The sequence below is a fragment of the Schistocerca piceifrons genome, chromosome 1 (assembly GCF_021461385.2).
Source record: "Schistocerca piceifrons isolate TAMUIC-IGC-003096 chromosome 1, iqSchPice1.1, whole genome shotgun sequence".
Classification (NCBI taxonomy): domain Eukaryota; kingdom Metazoa; phylum Arthropoda; class Insecta; order Orthoptera; family Acrididae; genus Schistocerca; species Schistocerca piceifrons.
This window is the reverse complement of record NC_060138.1, coordinates 153160113-153181916: the sequence shown is the minus strand read 5'-3', so window position 1 is coordinate 153181916 and position 21804 is coordinate 153160113. Positions and strand designations below refer to the sequence as shown.

The 21804-nt window shown below is 38.1% G+C and overlaps 1 protein-coding gene across 1 annotated transcript in view; it reads right to left on the bottom strand.

Annotated features, from left to right (window-relative positions):
* Positions 1 to 21804, bottom strand: part of LOC124803706 (protein dopey-1 homolog) — a 370000-nt gene that overhangs the window by 176488 nt on the left and 171708 nt on the right. Inside the window, exons 17-21 of the mRNA XM_047264693.1 lie at positions 10949 to 11091; positions 10646 to 10844; positions 10129 to 10286; positions 7354 to 7579; positions 5234 to 5370 (exon numbers count right to left, since the gene is read on the bottom strand). Coding sequence (XP_047120649.1) covers positions 5234 to 5370; positions 7354 to 7579; positions 10129 to 10286; positions 10646 to 10844; positions 10949 to 11091 — 863 coding nt within the window. The remainder of the gene's footprint in view (positions 1 to 5233; positions 5371 to 7353; positions 7580 to 10128; positions 10287 to 10645; positions 10845 to 10948; positions 11092 to 21804) is intronic.

The window sequence follows — 21804 nt, the reverse complement described above, 5'->3', positions numbered from 1 at the left end:
TTTTGCAGCTGTGACTTATTAAGCTGATAGTTCGGTAATTTTCACATCTGTCAACACCTGCTTTCTTTGGGATTGGAATTATTATATTCTTCTTGAAGTCTGAGGGTATTTCGCCTGTTTCATACATCTTGCTCACCAGATGGTAGAGTTTTGTCAGGACTGGCTCTCCCAAAGCCGTCAGTAGTTCCAATGGAATATTGTCTACTCCGGGAGCCTTGTTTCGACTCAGGTCTTTCAGTGCTCTGTCAAACTCTTCACGCAGTATCATATCTCCCATTTCATCTTCATCTACATCCTCTTCCATTTCCATAATATTGTCCTCAAGTACATCGCCCTTGTATAGACCCTCTATATACTCCTTCCACCTTTCTGCTTTCCCTTCTTTGCTTAGAACTGGGTTTCCATCTGAGGTCTTGATATTCATACAAGTCGTTCTCTTATCTCCGAAGGTCTCTTTAATTTTCCTGTAGGGGGTATCTATCTTACCCCTAGTGAGATAGGCCTCTACATCCTTACATTTGTCCTCTAGCCATCCCTGCTTAGCCATTTTGCACTTCCTGTCGATCTCATTTTTGAGACGTTTGTATTCCTTTTTGCCTGTTTCACTTACTGCATTTTTATATTTTCTCCTTTCATCAATTAAATTCAATATTTCTTCTGTTACCCAAGGATTTCTACAAGCCCTCGTCTTTTTACCTACTTGATCCTCTGCTGCCTTCACTACTTCATCCCTCAAAGCTACCCATTCTTCTTCTACTGTATTTATTTCCCCCATTCCTGTCAATTGCTCCCTTATGCTCTCCCTGAATCTCTGTACAACCTCTGGTTCTTTTAGTTTATCCAGGTCCCATCTCCATAAATTCCCACCTTTTTGCAGTTTCTTCAGTTTTAATCTACAGGTCATAACCAATAGATTGTGGTCAGAGTCCACATCTGCCCCTGGAAATGTCTTACAATTTAAAACCTGGTTCCTAAATCTCTGTCTTACCATTATATAATCTATCTGATACCTTTTAGTATCGCCAGGGTTCTTCCATGTATACAACCTTCTTTCATGATTCTTAAACCAAGTGTTAGTTATGATTATGTTGTGCTCTGTGCAAAATTCGACCAGGCGGCTTCCTCTTTCATTTCTGTCCCCCAATCCATATTCACCAACTATGTTTCCTTCTCTCCCTTTTCCTACACTCGAATTCCAGTCACCCATGACTATTAAATTTTCGTCTCCCTTCACAATCTGAATAATTTCTTTTATTTCATCATACATTTCTTCAATTTCTTCGTCATCTGCAGAGCTAGTTGGCATATAAACTTGTACTACTGTAGTAGGCGTGGGCTTCGTATCTATCTTGGCCACCTACAGTATTACTAGTGCAAAACCACTTTTTCCCAATTGGTCTATTACATGACGTACAATTTTGAAATTTCTTTCTTATTTGCTTATGGATTTGCGATTTGATTATGAGTGTTGGTAAAATTGCTACTTAGGAAGATGAGAATGAAACTCTCACACCAACTTTGATTTACAGGTTCTGTGCATGTATATTTTATAATCCAATACTTCAGGAATTTCGAATGTTTCATACACTAAGGTCTGTAAACTTATTACACAATTAACTAAACAAAGTGGTGTGTTAGTGTGGTAAAGTGGCTGCGCTGGCTGTTGGGTGACGTAACAAGTCACCAGCCTATAAGAGCTCACTAGCTGGAAATGGCCGTTTTCTTGATTCTGATCGAGCAGATTCTTTGAGACACAGTGTTTGAATTTAAAAAGTTGATGATCAATACCGTTGCTGAATAGAGACTGAGTCATAAGTGGCATAAGAAAAGATGACGGCTGGGCCCCTTTGTCACTTATTGGCTCGGTCCAGAACACTTCGCATCGACTGTCCCATTTTTCTACTGCTGCAGCAACCTAGTAATAGTTATGTTATTATTGTGGGATGAAGCTAAAGTCGTGTCAGCAATGCTGGTCATGGATTACATCAGCATTTCCTCTCTCACATCTCCGCTCTTCGCAATGGTCTAAAATATTCCCCTTAGTCAGACACTACCAGTGGTGCGAACCATCGGTCTTTTGAGCCACTTATAGCTTGTTCAGTCACGTCAAATGTCAATAGGAAGGAAATGGGACAAAGTCAAGTGAGACACAGGGTAAGAATGTAGAATCAAGACAAATCTTTCTAGGAAGAAATGTAAAATCGAGGAATTTTTAGCACTGATCTTATGGGTTTTTCACAGGGCCTACAAATTCATAGCGTATAATCATGAAAAACATAAAATCAGAGAATGTAAAATTTGAAGTTCCACTGTATACTTTAAAATGTGTCTAGTGGAATGCTGCAATGCTCTACATTTGACAGTTATGTCTTGTCTGCTTAAGGGAAGACCGAGGCACTTGTGGCCACCATCACACGACTCAGAACGGTCACTTATTCCTTCCACGTATGTTGTCTTAACTCTGTACATGCGAACAAGGCTGCGTTGAAAACTCGCCTCACCTCACAACTGTAATGTTTCGATTGACTGTTATGTGTCACAGTTAACTTCATACAGCACATGTAAAATAATTTGATATTTCAATACAATAACAGAAAAAAGGTAAGATACTATTCCAAACAGATACTTTACTCTGCTTGGCAGTAACAGGAAACTATGTACACATTAAGTGAACCCTATCACTGAAGTCAAGGATGTCTGTCTTTTTTTAAGAACATTGTATAATTGCAGTTATAAATTTTCAATAATTCATTTGTTAGCAAGAGAATAAAATTGATAATTACTGTTGATCAGTGGTAGATCACTCACACATTATGGATTTAATTGGTTGCGGCGAATTGTTAGTAACATGCTAGCTCTAATAAAGCACAATTAACTAGGTGTACTGGTTGCTAGGATACATAAGAGACACTTTTCAACTGCAATCAGTCCTGGTAGGTCCTTTTCAGGTCTGCTCCAAAACTTAAAGATGTCATGATCACCTGTGTGCATTAAATGAGCAGATCTAATTAATCTGCTGCATAGGGTTTGTTATTTGTCCAGTCGCTGAAACAATCTTTCTATCTTTTGGGTTGGCAATGACACTGTACTGAAGGATCTGTGTTAGTAAACAAAAGAGAGAGAAGTGAAGGGTAAATTCTGAAGGGGTACCTGGAAAGACAGCCAAAGGAATGCAGCAATGTTATGTTTGGAAGTAGTTACCACATTCACACGAAGAAAAGCCGAAGTTTGATTTTTAATCTCTTATAACCCCTATTAAAAATTCATATTTATTATTACACATCAATTATGCTAGTTAATTAGAAATCCATCCTTTCCTCACATCATATTGAAACATCACTTTTAACTGGAATAATTAAATTTTTTGTCATTGACACTGCAGATTTCTTAAAGTGAGTGAAGCCAAAGAAGAGCTAAATGGATTGTAGGTTCTTTTCCACCTTCTACTTCATCTGTGGCCTCTTTAAATAGTTTTGGGAAATTCAAAATTCATTCTGTAAGCTCATTACCATATCCTTCAATTGTAAGTGGAATTCTTTCCCATCTGTAAAGTAGCATTTCCTTAATCTGAGTGTGTATGAACTCTAACAGAATTATGTAGCAAATCTGACGAAATGTTCCAGCCAGCCATCCTCTTTTCTATTTCTTTCATGGTGTTTACTCTTGTTTTCTTAAGGCCTGGGAATTTAGTTGGAAATAAAACATTATTCACAAGAGACAATCTGTGTTTATGTAATGTGCTGTAAGCAGCAAATCATATGCCCAATTGTGTGAATCAGTCCATTTATTAACTGTCACAGCACATGCTTTATTAGTAGCTTCCATTAACACAGAGGGCATTATGATGTTTCAACTTGCATCAGCCTGTCCTTTGACATGCCTGATTACAGTAAAGGGATGTGACATGATATCTGAAGTGCTGGCTTCCTCATAATGTGCCCTACCTCTATTAATTCTTGGTCTATTACATTGAAATCGTAACCAGAAACAGTATTACAAGGTCTCATATCTTTTTGTACTCTTTGGAACACACTTGATTGTTGTTATAATTTTTTTTTATTGTTGCTGATATCCCTGAAGGAGCTGTGTCTCTGGGATTTCTTACAACTTTGTTTCCCGACTGGAAGCAGAATAACGTATAGCATTTTGTGCACAATATGTTGCCAGTAAATTAGCTGTTTTCATCTGCAACCAACAGAAATTTATTCCACTTTTAGACTTTAAGACCTTCGCATTTTAATCTTACTTTTTAATGCACTGGTTCCCTCATGCTGCATAATCACATACCATGAATGAGGAACCTATGTTGGATGTAGTTATGTACACGTAAATACATGCTTATAAATAATTGGGCAGATAACAAATCTAATAACCAAACAGTGGCAGGAGCAAATACACAAAAAAAATAAGGAAATTTGCAAGCTTTTGGAGTCTATGGCTCCTTCTTCTGGCAGAAGTTTTGAAGAAGAAGGATAAAGCAAAAGGACTGGTGAGGTTTAGGAAATGGGAAGAGTTACAGTAATGTCTCCACTGGCCAGGAGTTGTGGGCAACTTTTTCATAGCTCTCCCCTTTTCCTAAATCTCATTAGTCCTTTTTCTTCATCCCTCCTCTTTCCCCTTCCACCATTCTGCCAGAAGAAGGATCCACTGACTCCAAAAACGTGCACAAATCCTTAACTATTGTATGTGTTTGCTCCTGCCACTGCTTGATGAGTAGATTTTTAACCATTCAATTCTACTTTATCTGTAATAAATACATTATTTTCATTGATACAAATACACATCTAGCATCTTTGGAGTCAAATATTGCCTATGATTTGGTCATGACTTCTGCGTTTGCTCACAATAAATGGTCCAGGCAGCCTATCCACTTAGGCTGTACTCGTCCTATCACGCATTTTGTGCTCGCTTACTCAGCCATTCAGGACTCTACTGCCCACTGGCAGTAACTGGGATTCCACTTCCTCGGCATGAATATTGGCCAGCCTTTCTGTCTCTCTGTAATCTTATAGTTTTCTCAAGTGAATTTCACCTTTGATTTAATTAGACAGCAACATTCTTAGTACGTTTATTCATTCATTTAAAGAGTTCTCTTAACTATTTTACCCAATTGCAGAACATTGTAATGAAACTAATTCTATTTTTATGTTAAGCCATTGTTTCACTGTTGTCTACCTCATACAGTAATTTTACTGTTACATACAATAAGAACCAGGAAAATCAGATTTGTTACCAGTCTTGTCCAGTCATAATTGCTTGCCACAGAGCTGCTACACTCGCAAAAATACGTGGCATGTTGCTCAGAACTTTGCGCCTGGCTGAAATATGTGGATCCACAACTGTAGGTTTATCCTTCCCATGAGTATTGTCCTGCATTAAAGAAGAGAGGAAACAATCATCAAAACAAGAAACAATGAATGGCTGTTCATTGTGGCAAAGCCGTAATGGTAAAGTCATAATCGTCTCTTTTTGTTAGGCATGGGAGGATAAAGCATGATTAAAATAAAGAAAGAAGAAATGGAAAAAGAAAGGTTTGTGTTACATCGGACACATTCATTAGGCACAAGCATGTTGGTTCTGGAGTAAAACAGTGCACACTGATTTTAAAACAGATCCTAACTACTGATGCCATCCCACTTAATTTTTTTGATGTAACATGTGAAAGCAGTTACCATGATACAACAACTTTTTTCTTCCATACATTGTCAGACAGCACTTTTATCAACACTGATCAGCCAGAACATGATGATCACCGACCTACTATCGATAAAAACGCATCCACGCAATAGCAGCATCACCTGGCAAGCAATGACTGCTAGTCAGACAAATGCACGGTGCGTGTAGTATCAGTGAATGTACTGTCCATGTGTAGGATGGGGAATGTGCACCATCTGTCTGAGTTTGACTGAGGGCAGATTTTGATGGTCCAGAGCCTTGGCACAAGCATTTAGGAAACTGTAGGACTTGGTGGGTTTTCGAGCAGCACTGTGGTGAGTGTATTCAACACATGACAAAACCAAGGTGAAACCGCATCCAGACATCATGGGGTTGGGCAGCCACCCCTCATTACAGATGTTGGACATCATAGGGTGGGCAGACTGGTAAAATGGGACAGGCAGCAAATTGTGGCAGAATTAACATCAGCTTTAATGCTGGGCAGAGTACATGTGTGTCTGACCATGAGTGCACCGAACACTCTTAACAGCAGACCCCCACAGCCAGCGACTCATATTTGTGCAAGTGTTAACACCATGACATTGGCACCTACAACTGAAATGGGCACATAACCATCGGCACTGGACATTGGCGCAGTGGCAGAGCATTGCACGGTCTGATGAATCTCAATACCTTCTTCATCATGCAGATGGGTGGGCGCGAATCAGGCATCTTCAAAGGGAACAGCTCCTTGACACCTGTACTGCAGAACGGAGACAAGCTGGCAGCCACTGGCAGTACTTTAGTTGTTTCATCTTGCTGCTCTGTCCTCCAGCCCTAAATAAGTGTGTTCCACTGCTGCACTGTATTTTGTATATAATAACCTTAAATATCCCCATCATGCTAATTATACAAATGATGGACGAACGATGAATGTCTATATAACTTTGGACTAAGGAAGACACTATCCATGTGGCACTCACTAGCATGCCACATTCTCTGTAACTTCATATCAGTTTGCCAAAGTAATGAAGTCTGTATTGGATGTAAATCCACAAGTTATAAGTGGAGAAATAATAGAATTAATTGCTACTCAACACATATGAGTTGTGGGCAATCACATTTGACACCTTCTCTATGTGATGAGTACCAAACTATCCTAATTCTACTGTTATTTTGTCAACAATTATCCACTGTTTCATTTTGGCAAGTTACAAAGCCACATTTGTAAGCAGTTGTGTTGTGTATTCACCAAAGAAGCAACTTTGTCATATGTATAGAATGATTTTTATCCTGACATAGTTCCTGTTACTCTGGATTTGTATGGAACTTCATTACACACTGCGCAATAGTAGCCGGCCAGAGTGGCCGAGCGGTTCTAGGCGCTACAGTCTGGAACCGCACGACCGCTATGGTCGCAGGTTCGAATCCTGCCTCGGGCATGAATGTGTGTGCTGTCCTTAGGTTAGTTATGTTTAAGTAGTTCTAAGTTCTAGGGGACTCATGACCACAGCAGTTAAGTCCCATAGTGCTCAGAGCCATTTTGCGCAATAGTACCTACATAGTCAATACTCCACCCTACACATTGTAACTAAGCAACTTTTATAATTTCTGTCTAAAATGAGACTAAGTATATATCTGTATGTTTTCAGTGAGCTATTAAAGTTACAATTGCTCAAGTAAAACAGCGAACACTACCTGCTGTGCAGGGACAGGCATGAATACATGCACAAGGTTGCTGAAAACCTGCCCTGGGTTGGCACCAGGCAGACCAACATTTAAAGACGTAACTGCACCAAGCATCTGCTGACTGAAAGCGTGCGATTGCTGCTGTGTGCTGTCCAACAAACAGTAGTGGCACAACAGTGTCAGTGCTTCCAGTTGAGTAACTGCGTAGTCTGCAGGTAGGCAACACAAATCCTCCCTGGAAAGGAAAGAGCGTTAAAACACAGTAAAAATGGAAATTATTAACTATGAAGTGCAATGTCTTATTTGTAGCATTTATTGATCACAGGACAAGAGAAGCAAAGCATTCACAGACAAATTTCAAGCTTCCAGGGCAATAATTTCCTTTTATTTGAGGAACCAAGGAAAGATGGAGGGGGATAGCTATCAAAGACGATACTTTCAGGTGTGTGTGTGTGTGTGTGTGTGTGTGTGTGTGTGTGTGTGTGTGTGTTTGGGGGGGGGGGGGGGGAGGAGGGGGAGATAGCACTTCCAATGAAGAATGCAAATTCAGAAATTGAATTACAGAAGTGAAGCATGTGCTCTGTGATGAGGGCAGCACAGTGACTTGTGGTGTAGCGCAAAATATTCTCAGTGTTCAATTAAAATCAGAAATGGAAGAGTAACTAGTGTGTTAACTCTTCCTTCCTTTCCATGAAAGAATACAAATATCAGACATTGTTTCACAGAGCTAAAATGTTAAACATCTAATTTATATACCTATTCACAATTTAACACATTCTCTATATATTAACTTTATTCACATCCTTGTTTTAATTGAATACCTATGTTACTTACGCAACATTGCACACAAAGAATGCTTGTGTAAAAGATATTGTTAACTTCAGTCAGTCAAAACATTGGTTTGATGTAGCTGTTCACTTTAGTCTATCTTGTGCATGTCTTTATATCTCTGCATAATTATTGGAAACTACATTGACTTCCATGTTTACTTTTACTGTAATCAAGCATTAAGTCTCCCCTGCAATTTTTACTGCTACACTTACCTCCATCACCAAATTAGCTAGTCTTTGACACCTCAGAAAGTTTTCTTTATCTTGTCAAGCGATCCCTTCTTTTCACCAAATTGTACCATAAATTTATTTTTACCCTCATTTCAATTCAGCACTTCTCCATTAGCCATTTGAATTTTCAACATTCTTCTGTAGGACCACTTTTCAAAACCTTTCATTCTCTTCTTATCTGAAGCATTTATCATCCACATTTCACACCCATACAAGGCTACATCCCAGACAAACACCTTCAGAAAAGACTTCCTAACACTAAAATCTATATTGGATGTTAATATATTTCTTTCCTTCAGAAAACTATGGTAAGTCCAGGTTGGAATATCAACAATTATGAAAAGGACGGATTGCTATTCACATTAAAGATGACATGTTGAATTGCAGACATGCACAACAAAGAGACTTGCACAGCATGGTCTGAAGGGCCAGAGAATGTGGTCATGTGTGCCTGCTTGAGTGACTGTGTCTGTGTTTTCCCTTCTGTTCTGAAGACGGCTTTGGCCAACAGCTCGGTGTGTTACAGTGTTTTCATTGTGCCTGTCTGCAACTCAGTATGTCATCTTTAGGTGAATAGCAATCTATCCATTTCATAAATGTTCATATTCTTTTTCAGAAAAACTTTTCTTGTTAATGCCAGTAAGCATGTTATATCCTATTTATTCCTGCCATTATAAGTTACTTTGCTTTACAAATTTCAAAACTCATCTACTTTTTTTGGAGTCTCATTTCCTAATTCTCTCAATATTACCAGATTTAATGCAACTACGTTTTGTTACTCTTGTTTTATTTATTTATAATTCTCTTGGTATTACCTAATTTAATGCAACTACATTTTGTTACTCTTGTTTAATTTTTTTAATCTTCATCCTATAACCTATTTGAAGACACTGTTCACACAGTTCAACTGATTTTCCAAGTCCTTTCCTAATCTGACAAAATTACGTCTTTCGCAAATCTTAAAGTTTTTACTTCTGCTCCCTGAACTTCAATTCCTCTTGCAAATTTATCCTTTATTGCTTGCTTGCTATACTGAATAACATAGGGGATAAGACATAAACCTACTGCACTCCCTTATTGACTACTGCATGGTTTTCATATTCTTCAACTCGTGGAACTGTGGTGTCATCTCTCTTGAAGTTTTAAATAACCTTTGGCTCCTTGTATTTTATCACTAATAACTCTAGTATTGCAAAAAGTATATTCCAGTTAATGTTGTGAAAGGCTTTTTTCTAAATCTACAACCATTATAAATGTAGGTTTGTCTTTCTTCAATCTCTCTTCTCAAAATATATGGGCAGTACTGCCTTGCAAGTTCCCATATTTCCTGTAACTCATCCCCCAGGTTGTCTACTACCAGCAGTTTCATTTTTTCTATTGATGAATATTTAGCTCAAAAACATGAAAATACAACAGAACTTTTTAGCAAGGTCAGAAACGAGATATGTGCATAAAGAATAATGTTTCATATTGTAGTGCTGATACTCTGATATCTAAAGTATAGCATATCAGTACGCACAACATTAAATATATGAAGAAAAAGTGAAATGCAAAAGAAATTCATTTACGTAATGTGTTACAAAAATGTTTAAACTGTCTAGTTACAATAGGTCTTTATTCAGTTTTTGGGAATAAATAGTCATTTAAATTTAAATGACTATTATGGTTCTAGAGGCCACTCTAAGTACAGTAATTCTGTTATGAAACACAGTACTTCTGTTACCTATTGTCTCCTGAGCCATAATGCTGAGACAGGTTTTCTATGTTGCTGCATAATTGATTGATGACACTCATAACTACTTCAGTCAGAGATGACCCCATAAATGGGAGAGCAGAAGCTATGAGATTGGTCCACTGATGATGCAGATGGCGCATATGTCTCTGCAACAATGAGACTATCATCAACCAACCAAAATATATAATATAGTTTTATCAACTAACAGTAATATTAAGAATATGAAGAAAAAACACATATGAAAGACAAAACAATACCAACAGGGCAATGCTCATAAGAAGAGGTAAAATTACTCAACTATGTGGCTGAACCCATGTAGAATCAACACAAAAGCTGTAGAACAACAAGAAATTTAACATTTATTTTACTGACTTATAACTATATTAAAAAATATTCCTAAACTAAATTACCAGCAGAAGAGAACACGATAGATAATCTCAAAGAATAGCTGTCGAGGAACTGAAATGAATGTAAGAATCTCAAAGTGGAAGCCAGTGATTCACACCTGTCTTAATGCAGTCAAAACAGAAGCTAAGAACATTGACTGTTGAGGTATGTCAAGTCCTGGATGGTATTTTAACTGATTCGAAGATGAAGTGCTCTTCACAGAAGATGTGCTTTCTCTGTTTGTAACAGTTGCAGACTCACTATCACTCTTCTGAGCATTAACTTGGTGTTCAAGCATTACTAAAGCAAGAAGTAGTCTGGAATCAAAACAAAAGTTGAGAACATAATTGAGCTGCTAGAACTAATAATATTATAACAACTTCCAATACTGATGAACAAAAGCAGAAGCAGCAATACTTACCTCAAAAGTTGCACCTGAAATCCCTCTGAATGTTCAGAACAACGAAATTTACATCTGCTGCTACTTTCCGCATATTCTGAATCAGGGTCATTGAAATGCATAATTTCTTCTGTTAGTGTTCTTTGTAAAGGGTTGTCATTAACCTGCAATATTTAAGATTTATTACTCAACCAAAAACAATTCTCAACAGCTATCCAGCATATACTTATACAGATTGGGAGGGGGACACACCTCCGCACATGGGGGCGCAGCCCTCCACCCCAACACATACAAATCATAGAGGGTGTTTCCACAAGAGCACGCAAAAATTTAACAGGACATAGAGGATGCTCCACGGAACAAGTTGAAGTAGGGAACCTGGGGTCAGAGAAGTCAGCTTCAGTAGATAATAGGAACAAAATCATATTACTGCATACTTTCTATTTACATTAGCCACAGTTAAGTGCAAATACAGTCACTGACACAACGAACTTCTCATTTGCACTGTATCTTACAAAATGTGCTGAAAGTAATGGCCATCAATCTTAACGCAAACATGACATGGGAAAACCAGATTCTGATGCACCCTGACAAATCTCCCTGGTGTTTTTTGAATCACATTGCAGACAGCTACAATTCTGGCACATAATTCCATCTCTGTATCCACTGGGGTCTCAGACACAAGTGAATTTAGATATCTCCATAGGAAATAATCAAGGGGATTCAGGTCAGATGACCTCGCAGGCCATGGAATAGGACCCCCCCTTCGAATCCAGCAACCAGGAAATACAGTATTGAAATGGTTGTGGGCATCCACACTGAACTGAGGCAGAGCAGCAGATTGTTGTAGCCACATCCTCTCACCAACAGTCAAGATTACGTTCTCCAACAATTCAGGTAGAACTCTTTGCACAAATCTTAAGTACAGGTGCCCATTCAGACAGCCACGTAGAAGATATGGCCCAATGAGATTGTTCCCTACAATACTGACCTAGATAATCACACTTGATGGTGTGCTTCCTGTTCAAAATGAGGCCTCGACTGTAAACAGCATCATTTGGAGGAAATCTGGTCGATCAATCCATTGTCGGAGCAACCATTGATACAACATGTCTCTTGGTACAGTCAGTCACAAGCACTGCATGGACTCGTTGTGGGTGATAAGGGTGTAATTGTTGTTGTGGAGTACTTGTCACACACCAGTATGTGCAGCACCCATTTCACATGCAATATGATGAGTACTTGTAGTAGGATTAGCTGCAACACGTTCCAGCACCTCCTCTTCAAAATTGGGTGTGCAAGTGGTCCTCATGTTGCCAGAGCCCTCATTTCCTCTTTCCAATGAACCATTCTCCCACATTCATCAATCAAGAGAAATAAACACTCATAGTGATGGATGATGCCCATTAGGAAATCATTCCCTCTACAGCCTTTCAGCAGTGAGAGCGTTGCAATGTACTTACACGTAAACAATACACATGTCAGTGAGTTCTGTGAAACTGTACCGGTACTGCGCCACTGTATTGTACTGTATGTCTCTGAATAACACTGAGTAATGAATGGGCCTGTTGTTGACTCAAAGCACATTCTGTCATGGGATGATGTAAATACAATACAACAGAGCCACCTTATTGACAAGTGAAGTAAACAAAACCCTCATCATGACTTCCTAGTAATTAGGCTTGTCCTCCTTGTTTCCTTACAAGAAATAAAGAATGTACAAGTAAATAAACAGCATAGTATGTGTAAACTTGTACATGTTAGTTGTAAATAAGCTGGAAAACAGTAATGCAAGACAAAGTGGTAGACAAGTTTACTTCCATATCTGGCTTATCTAACACCAGGTTCCCTACCTCAAATCATTCAATGGAGCCTTCTCTATGTGCTGTTACATTTTTGCACACTCTTACGGAAACACCCTGTATATTGACTGGTGTAATTTCACATGAACAACAGAAAAAGAATAAAATAACAATTATATGAAAACACCAGACTGCCACTCACTATACAGAGGGGACATTAAGTTGCAGAAAGGCACGACAAAAAGACTGCCATGTCTGTCTGCAACTAAACATCTCCTCCATATGGCGAGTAGCACTCCATCCTTTTCATAATATTCTCATTATTCCATTCTGAATTTTCCATTGTTTGAAAATAATAATTGTATATGACAAGATCACAGAAAATAAGTCACCTCCTCTGTATATTACAAGAACTATTTTTTATGACTTTAGGAAGGAGTCCTGGCCCCACACAAAATATAATATTGCCATTACACCCATATCTTGTAACAAAAAGCATAATTGGTTGAGCTGAAAAAACTTGGTTGTGAAAGCATTATGAGTTTCTTTTGTTCATCTCGTTACTTTTTATTTTATGTAGCTGGAGAAAAATCAAGAGGAGTATACAATTTATGGAAGAACTGCTGCAACATAACTGACACGCATAATTTAGAATTTAATAGACCTGTACCTGTGTTTGAGTGTTGTAAAAGACAGTACTTAATTTACTTAGCAGTAATGGTAGAGGGAGTATACAACACACAGCTTGGATCTAGCTTCAACAACTACAACTTAGAGTGTCAGTCATTATAAACAGTCAGAGGAGGCAATCATTAGTCAGTCAGCGCAGTAGTCAGCAACTGTTACTACAGTAAAACAGGGATTGTACGAGTTATGTCATCCGAGAGAGAGGACAAGCAACTCATCAGCTAAATGTGCTACTTGTTTGCATGTTGAAGAACAATGAATTAAAATGTACTGCACTGAGCTTGATACCCAACAGGCTTTGCAAATTTGTGGGCCTAGTGTGCAGAGGAGATAGCGATGTTTCCCATAACATTGTCTTCTCCTAAATCTTGTTAACATTACTGGTTGTCATTGATGAATGTAAAGACATTAGACAGTTTACCAAAGTGTGACATATACATGGTTCCTTTGACAATATGACAGCTTCCTTATTGCCTTGGGACTCCCACATTCCCTGGTACCCAGAAGAAGAGCGATTTTTTTGCTCATGACATATTTTTCATGAAAGGATCATTTTCTCTGCAATGAACCATTTCCAGATAGTCTGTGGAGCAGTCAGCAAATCAAAGCAAAATGCATGTTAATTTTTTAAAACAACATTCATTTACTCTAGCAACATGAGATCACACATCACTCTTCACCAAAGATAGTAAAATACTGGAAGGTGAATGCCACAAGTGCAACCAGGAATCATAATTGAACATGAAACAATGTCTTCCTGTTTGGAACCATCAGTATAAATGGCAATAAAATTATGATGCTTATATAAGATAAATAAAAATGCTTGCTCACAAATGTGATCTGTAGTGCAAGGTTTCTTGCAAACTATCAAGTTTAAAAGCACTTGTACTATAATTAACAATGACGATGGAGTCTTCCTTAAAACCTATGGTGTCATGACTGTATTACTGAAATCATTTTTCTCTTATTGCAGTTTGTTTTCTTACTCAACTGGATGCGAGGAACATGAGCTTAACACATGGCCAAACATTTCTAGCCAGCACTGGCAACCAAGGTGCCGACCAACCTATGTACTTGTCACACCATTAGCTGCCTTCTAACAGACAGAAGCAGCTCAGCTCCTGCATACTGCTTTTGGATTGAGCTCACCCTATAAAACTTAATCAAAAATTTTATGTCCTCATGATGGACAGTGTCCAGCATCTTCAGATAATTAGGTTACTCTGATACACAAATAATATTGACACTTGAAGCAGGAGAAATTAAAGAATTATAGAATTGCAACATGCAAAAAGTATCTGCTACCCAAAGCCACTCCATGCTGCATCACTACTTTTGAAGAACAGAAAGAGCAATGTAAATGTATGATTACATTAACAAATGGAAAGGAGTCACATGAAACTTCGATCAGTCATGATCTTTTGTTTTAAATTAAAAACGCTACGTACAGACTGAATAGATGCTGCACCAGCTTTTTTGCTGATCACAGTCTGAATTTTCAAAAAGCTACTCCACAGATGAAAATATTTACTCCCTTGCCATCATTCATTTGCTCTTCTTTTGGCAAGTTGAAGGTCTGACTTGATTTGAGAGGTGAGCTCAGAAGGCATGATTGGCAGTGCACCGCATGCAAATGTCAGATATTTAACAAAATTTTCTAACAGGGGAGTATTGCCCTCTGAGGCACTTGATTTATCCTAAACTTTTAATCAAGTGATAGGGAAGTATTTCATAAGTTGGACTGTAATGGTTCCCCATTCCTAGTCTCCTCTACCGAAAAAGACTGACATACGGAATTTTCCTCCAACAATACGTCACTGTGACCACAAGATGCACGTGGACAGATACATTGGATAACCTGGAAGGGTAAATCCAATTAGTCTGCAGTGTTTCGCTGATTGTTCATATCTTCTAAAGCAGTATCGTTGTCTCAATTTTCATTCTTCTCTTTGGCTTCAAAGAGAGGCATTTTTTAACAGTGAAATTACTGCAGCTTCATGGGTTGCTACTACAACACAATCAGTTCTACGTGAGAGCAGGTCGTAATTCATAAATCAGTTAATGATTACAAGCTCAATCATACTATCTCGAGCACTACAAATATTAAACATAACTTTATTATCTTTAAGTCAGAGTCTTTTGAAACCAAATTAGTGTTTCTCAAGGCAAGGTCATCATTTATATCATTTTCACTTAAATGAAAGTAGCTAGTTCACTTCATTATAAGTGAAACATATTGATGACTGATACAAGATTAGTACTATATTGTAACTGACTGTTTCCTTCTCTCCCAAACAGAGCACACTTTTGTGATAGCACAGCCATCTCTGCCAATATCTAGTAATCTATTTCATTTGTTATCTTTATAAGTTTATTTTTAATAAATTATTGCAATTATAACGTGTCAGCATGGATAAAGAATTCAGCACTGCTAGATTGGCTTTTAATAAGTCAAACATAAATGTTATTACTGCACACTGTGCTTCTTGGTGGCAATTTTGATATGGCAGTTCTTCGAATCTGTCGTCACTCAAGTGAGTGAAGCACTAGCCTACATTCAGCGCTTTACCACACTGCAGGTCCAGGTGTGACAATCTGTCATTTGCGAAGTAGGTAACCAGTCTCTCTCTCAGCTCACACAGATACAGCAGCGAATACAATTTAATATGTGTCATAAATGGCACAGCACTCCTGTGTGATTGGTTTTATATATAAAATTATCTTCAACAATCTAAGCAATGTATGAAATGTAAACTGCTTCAGTTTTGAAGAGGGGCCTCATGCAGGGACTTCCACACAATAAATCATAGTCCTACATTGAAGTTATCAAATGTCAAAGATCTCCTTACAGTATAAAAATTGATGCAGGAAAATTATAATAGAACCATTCTAACAGATGAAAGTAATAAGGCAGACTAACACTGGACGTATGTCCTTATCTTTCACAAGCAACTCTCTCATAACTGCATTATTCAGGTGTGGCATTTCAAAGCACCAGAGGAGCTGGTGTTGAGGGGATGGATCCAGATGGTACATATTGTTGAAGCAGCCACTGAAACTGAATTCGTTGTGTTCAGCAGTGTGATCTGCCTTTGGGTTATGAACTCTGTTCTTGGCCACAGTTGACTGTGGCCATTCATTTGTGTTGACAGATAGTTGATGGACATGTCCACATAAAATGCTGCACAGAAATTACAGCAGAAGTGGTATACCACTTGACTACTTTCACAAGCAGATCTGCCTCTGATAAGATAGGATAAGCCAAGCCCGTGATATGATAGGAGGAGTATGTGGTGGGCATGTGTATCAAACAGGTCTTCCACCTCAATCTCCCACAGGGGTATGACCCATACAATACTAGGAGATTACACAGAGTGAATAATGGTGAAATGCAACTTTTTGAGGGGAAACTGATAGTGTTTCACTCACAGAAATTGAAGCATAGCAAGAAAATGGTATCTCAATGTGCAACTAACTGTGATTCAGGACAAGAGAGAGTAATCGGCAGCATGGGACACTTATGAAGACTGACAATCTAATCCTGTACAGAAAATCTGAGAAATGCTGCAGACAATGATGTAGAAGAGATGGAACTGGAATCTATAAAGGCAGTTGTAATGATAGCTTAAGTCGGAAAGTATTTCATATCGACAAATAATTATAACCAGGTCTTTCTGTAGCAATACGGAAAAGGAAGATTAATGTAGTAGAAATGTATCTATTCCCCAGGTACACACATGATAATGTTTACAGCACTGACTTACAATTTAGACAACAAGCTTTACATTGATGACAATAGCAAGTTACTTCACATAAAACCAATTACAATATTCTTCTGGGAACGAGTAATTTCATATTTGCAATGCCAACATGAGAAAAAGGATTTGAATAACGAACTACTGCAGAAAGAACATCCCATGGCTTCAAATCATGTTGTTGTGGTCTTCGGTCCAGACTGGTTTGATGCAGCTCTCCTTGGTACTCTATCCTGTACAAGCCTCTTGATCTCCGAGTAACTATTGCAACCTATATTCTTCTGAATCTGTTTACTATATTCATCTCTTTGTCTCTCCCTATGATTTTTACCACCACACTTCCCTCCAATACTAAACTAGTGATCCCCTGATGTCTCAGAATGTGTCCTACTAACTGATTCCTTCTTCTGGTTGTGACCCAAATTTCTTTTCTCCCCAATTCTATTCAGTGCCTCCTCACTAGTTACATGATATTACCATCAAATCATTTAAAGTATATTATATAACCTTAGTTTATACAGGTTGATCAATCCTCAACACAGCCATCTGGCAGGGATTCCCACCCACCAGCAGCCAGCCAGTAGTGCTGCTAATGGGGAGCCAGGTGGCCTTACAAAAAGATTGCAGTTTTGTGAATGGATTTTGAATAGAGTACATGACAGAGAAATTGACCCTAATGCAACTTTCTTTTTGGATGGGTCATGCTCCACCTAACTGGGTACATGGAGGAAAAAAGCTGTTACTGGAGTTCTCAAAAGCCAAACATAATACATGAAGACCCCCTGCATGATCCAAAAGAAGGAGTGTTGTGCACTATTAGCTGTGAGAGAATAACAGGCTCTATTTTTTCAGTAAAAGTTAATACTGAGAGGCATGTGGAAAACATTTGTGGTCTCTCTCTCTCTCTCTTTCTTTTTTGACCAACTGAGAGGGCCTTCCTCATTACAGGAAATTCATAATGTGTTTCAAGACAGAGTTACTGCTCAAAACATATGGCCCCCTTGTTCCCCCAGTTTAACCCTCTGTGATTTTTATCTCTGGGCTGCATTAAAAGAGAAAGTAAACAATTGAAATTTTCCCAACCAGTTGTTAGAAATGTTTGAACAATGAAAGGAGGCAGTTCCAGCATCTCCTTGCTTAATATGTGTAATTTACTTTTCTTTTTACGTATTTACATATTGTATGTTAGAAATAAATTATGTGACAAACCATACTCTATTTACTGTGGACCTCTTGTCACTCACTCCACAGACACTACAGCTAATGACTGATCACCCTATATTACAGAAAAGCTAGAGCAGGCATACACTCGACTTGGTAAAAATGCTTTTTCATATTTATATATATTTCAAACAAGAAAAACATCATCTGCTGGAAAAATTATGAATTATGCAAGACCTTTTAATTTACATGCTTAAGGTATCTGTTTTCATCATTAACTTATGACAGACTGGATACAAAACCAGCATAATGTTGCATGTGCTTTACTTTGATGTGTAAATGACACTAGTGCTGTATTATATAAGAGCATGAGACTTGCAGATGAAAACTATACGAACATTTCACTGAACATGATTTCCAGATCTATGTGGTGGTTAGATATTTGTGGCACAGCAATCATGTCACACAGCTAATTGATCAAAATGCACTGCTGACTGCTACATGGAAGAAATTTATGGGCCAAGGCCTCAGAGACAACCATGCAATGAGACATCTTGGAAAAACTACAGTTACTATTGTCATTAATGAATTGTTCTAAGTATTTTGGAGATTATCAGTATGATCACATTAAACTATGAATCCCCCCATAACTGGCTAAATAAGTCAATTCAATGGGTGTAGGAATGCAATAGACCATAGCTTCCAATAGAACCATGTGGTATTCAAACCAACTTTTATATTTTTGACAACTTTACCACAAGAGAAATAATTTTAAAGAGCAAATTGGTTAAATATCACCAGTTTTTAATACTGAATTACAAACTATCATTCAAAAATCCAATGTAATTTGAGATCCTTCATCTATGAGATGTTTGAGAAAAGCTATGATAGTAAATTTTTATCTATTGAAGTGTTTATTTTTTTCAAACAACAATATTGTTGCCTTCAAAGTAGTTCCCTTTGGCAGCTACACACTGGCGGAGTTCGTGTTCCCACTCTTGGTTAGCAGCGCTAAAAGGCTTCAACTGGTAGGGCCTATAACATGTCAGTCATGTGCTTTTGAATGTTCTCCAGAGTCCCAAAGTGACATCCTTTTAAAACATTTTTCAATTTCAGGAAAAAAAAAGTCACAAGGACTCAGATCAGGTGAATATGGGGGCCTTGGAACAACAGAAATGCCTTCTGAGGTCAAAAATTATGTGATGGAAGAGGCTGTGTGACATGGGGCATTGTCATGATGCAGCATCCACTTATCTGCAATGTCTGGTCTCATTCGATTCATCCTTTTCGTGAGCCTTTCAAAGACATCTTTGTAAAACACTGTTGACAGTTTGCTCTGGAGGGACAATCTCACGACAGCAAGCATGCGTTTGTCGTTTTCATGGATTGAAGGTCTCTTTGAGAGAGATTAATCTTCAACGTGTTCTCTGTCTTCCAAAAAAGATTTATGCCAGGAAAAAACTTGTGCTCTTGTTAAGGGATGTTCCCCATAGGCCTGTAGCAACAAAAGGTCACACTTATGGATTCTAAGTTTAACACAAAACTTGATGGTATAATGTTGCTCTAAATTCTGTTGTTCCATTCATGTAACACACAACAATACACAACCTCACTGATGGTGCTTTCAAAAATCACATGATTGCTGTACAGAGCTGAAACTCTGACTGAGCATGTGGAAGGGATGAACACACAGGTCTACACAAGTAGAAAAACACAGTGTTGCCAGAACACTCGCAGTGTTCATAGTCTCATTACTTTTCTCATGCACCTCATACATTAAGCAAAATGAGATCACCGACAATAAGTATTTAAGGGTCAAGAGCAAACAGGACAAATCATTTCAAATTGAAATTATCATAGTGCAAGTGCTGAAAAGAACAAAATTGCTGAAGAGAAGGAATAGTGAAAAATGCTGCAATAGAAGAGGAAAGAGAGTGTCTTTTACAGTTCAGTGTCCTGGGGCATCACAGTGTGGAAAGTGAAGTTTCAGTTAAAGTCAATGTAAAAAAGTGGAGTTAGGAATGTGAAAAAATAAGTGACTGCAGAGAGATAAGAAATGTTGAAATGGGAAAGATGAGTGTTCCTTTCCAAAATAATGTGCTAGGCAGTGGCACATTATTTTCTCAGAGAACTTGTAGAAGATGAAAGCAGCAACACCATTCTATAAATTCCTAGGTTGACAAAAAACAGCTGCATTCAGCAAAAAATAGATAACATTCAGGCAGAATGAAAAGGAAAGAAAAGCACTGAAGTGCTACAGAGAATATTAAAGGTTGAAAATTAATAGTTTTCTGAAATTGGTATTGAAAAATTAGTTCCTGGTACTAGATTTAGTTTAGAGTTTTAATTGACATTAACCAACATTAAAACATTAAGTTTTAATGTCCAGTGTGCAAACCATGCATTCCACAAGTTAAATGTTGTGGGTATACAGCTTACCATTCCAGAAATTTGAGCAGATTTAGTGCTGTACATTGTGTGCATGGATTCCTGGTGCTTGTTGTGGGCCACGTTTCTTAGCAACAACTTTTCTGAGGCTATGGTACTGACCTTATTCTCACTGGTGTCACCACCAATTGATGAGGATATATCCTCCTTGGTGAGGGGACAGCTGGTACAACTGATTCCATGAGATGGCCTTTAAGAGTCAATAACGCCTCAGAAATGATAAGTTGGTCTGATTTTGATGGGCCAGAGTGAATAAGAAAATCAAGTGAAGACAGCAGCTGGTTGATGTGCTATTATGGCTCTAAGTTATTCATGAAAAAAAAAAATGAATAAACCATTGCATTTATAAAGTTACTGGCAACCTACCCTGTTTTTGCATGGGTAGCATTAAGTATCTACTGCTGGACAACTTGTCTACTGAAGCATTAATTTTGCCACTGTCTAGTCATAATTAAAATTCAGAGACAGAATATTATCACTCTAATATAACTTAAATGAAATAAAAATCTGTCATCATCAGCTTAATATCTGGTATGTCCTGCATCACAGGTCATTTGGGAAGTCGGTGGTAACTTGTGTGTGCTTCCTGGTAGCAGTACCTTGTGCCACCTGACTCTGCAATATAGCGGCCTTTGGTTATCTTCTGCATCCACATTCTAAGTTCTCCATTCACCATTAGGAAACAATGGCACCAGTTTCACAGTAGCAGAATGCATGAAATATTTAAAATTCTGCAGGAAGTGTGTGTGTGTGTGTGTGTGTGTGTGTGTGTGTGTGTGTGTGTGTGTGTGTGAGAGAGAGAGAGAGAGAGAGAGAGAGAGAGAGAGAGAGAGAGAGTTTTCGATAAACAAGGGTATCTGAGCATCAGAAGAGCCTTAATGAAGTTCGCAAACATTGGTGAAGGACTTGATAGTCAGAGTAATTTAACCCCTTTACTTAATATTTTTCCCTCCAATATTATGTTCAAAAAATATCTTTTGTTATTTACAAAACACATCCTATAACGAATTACATTACATATAGA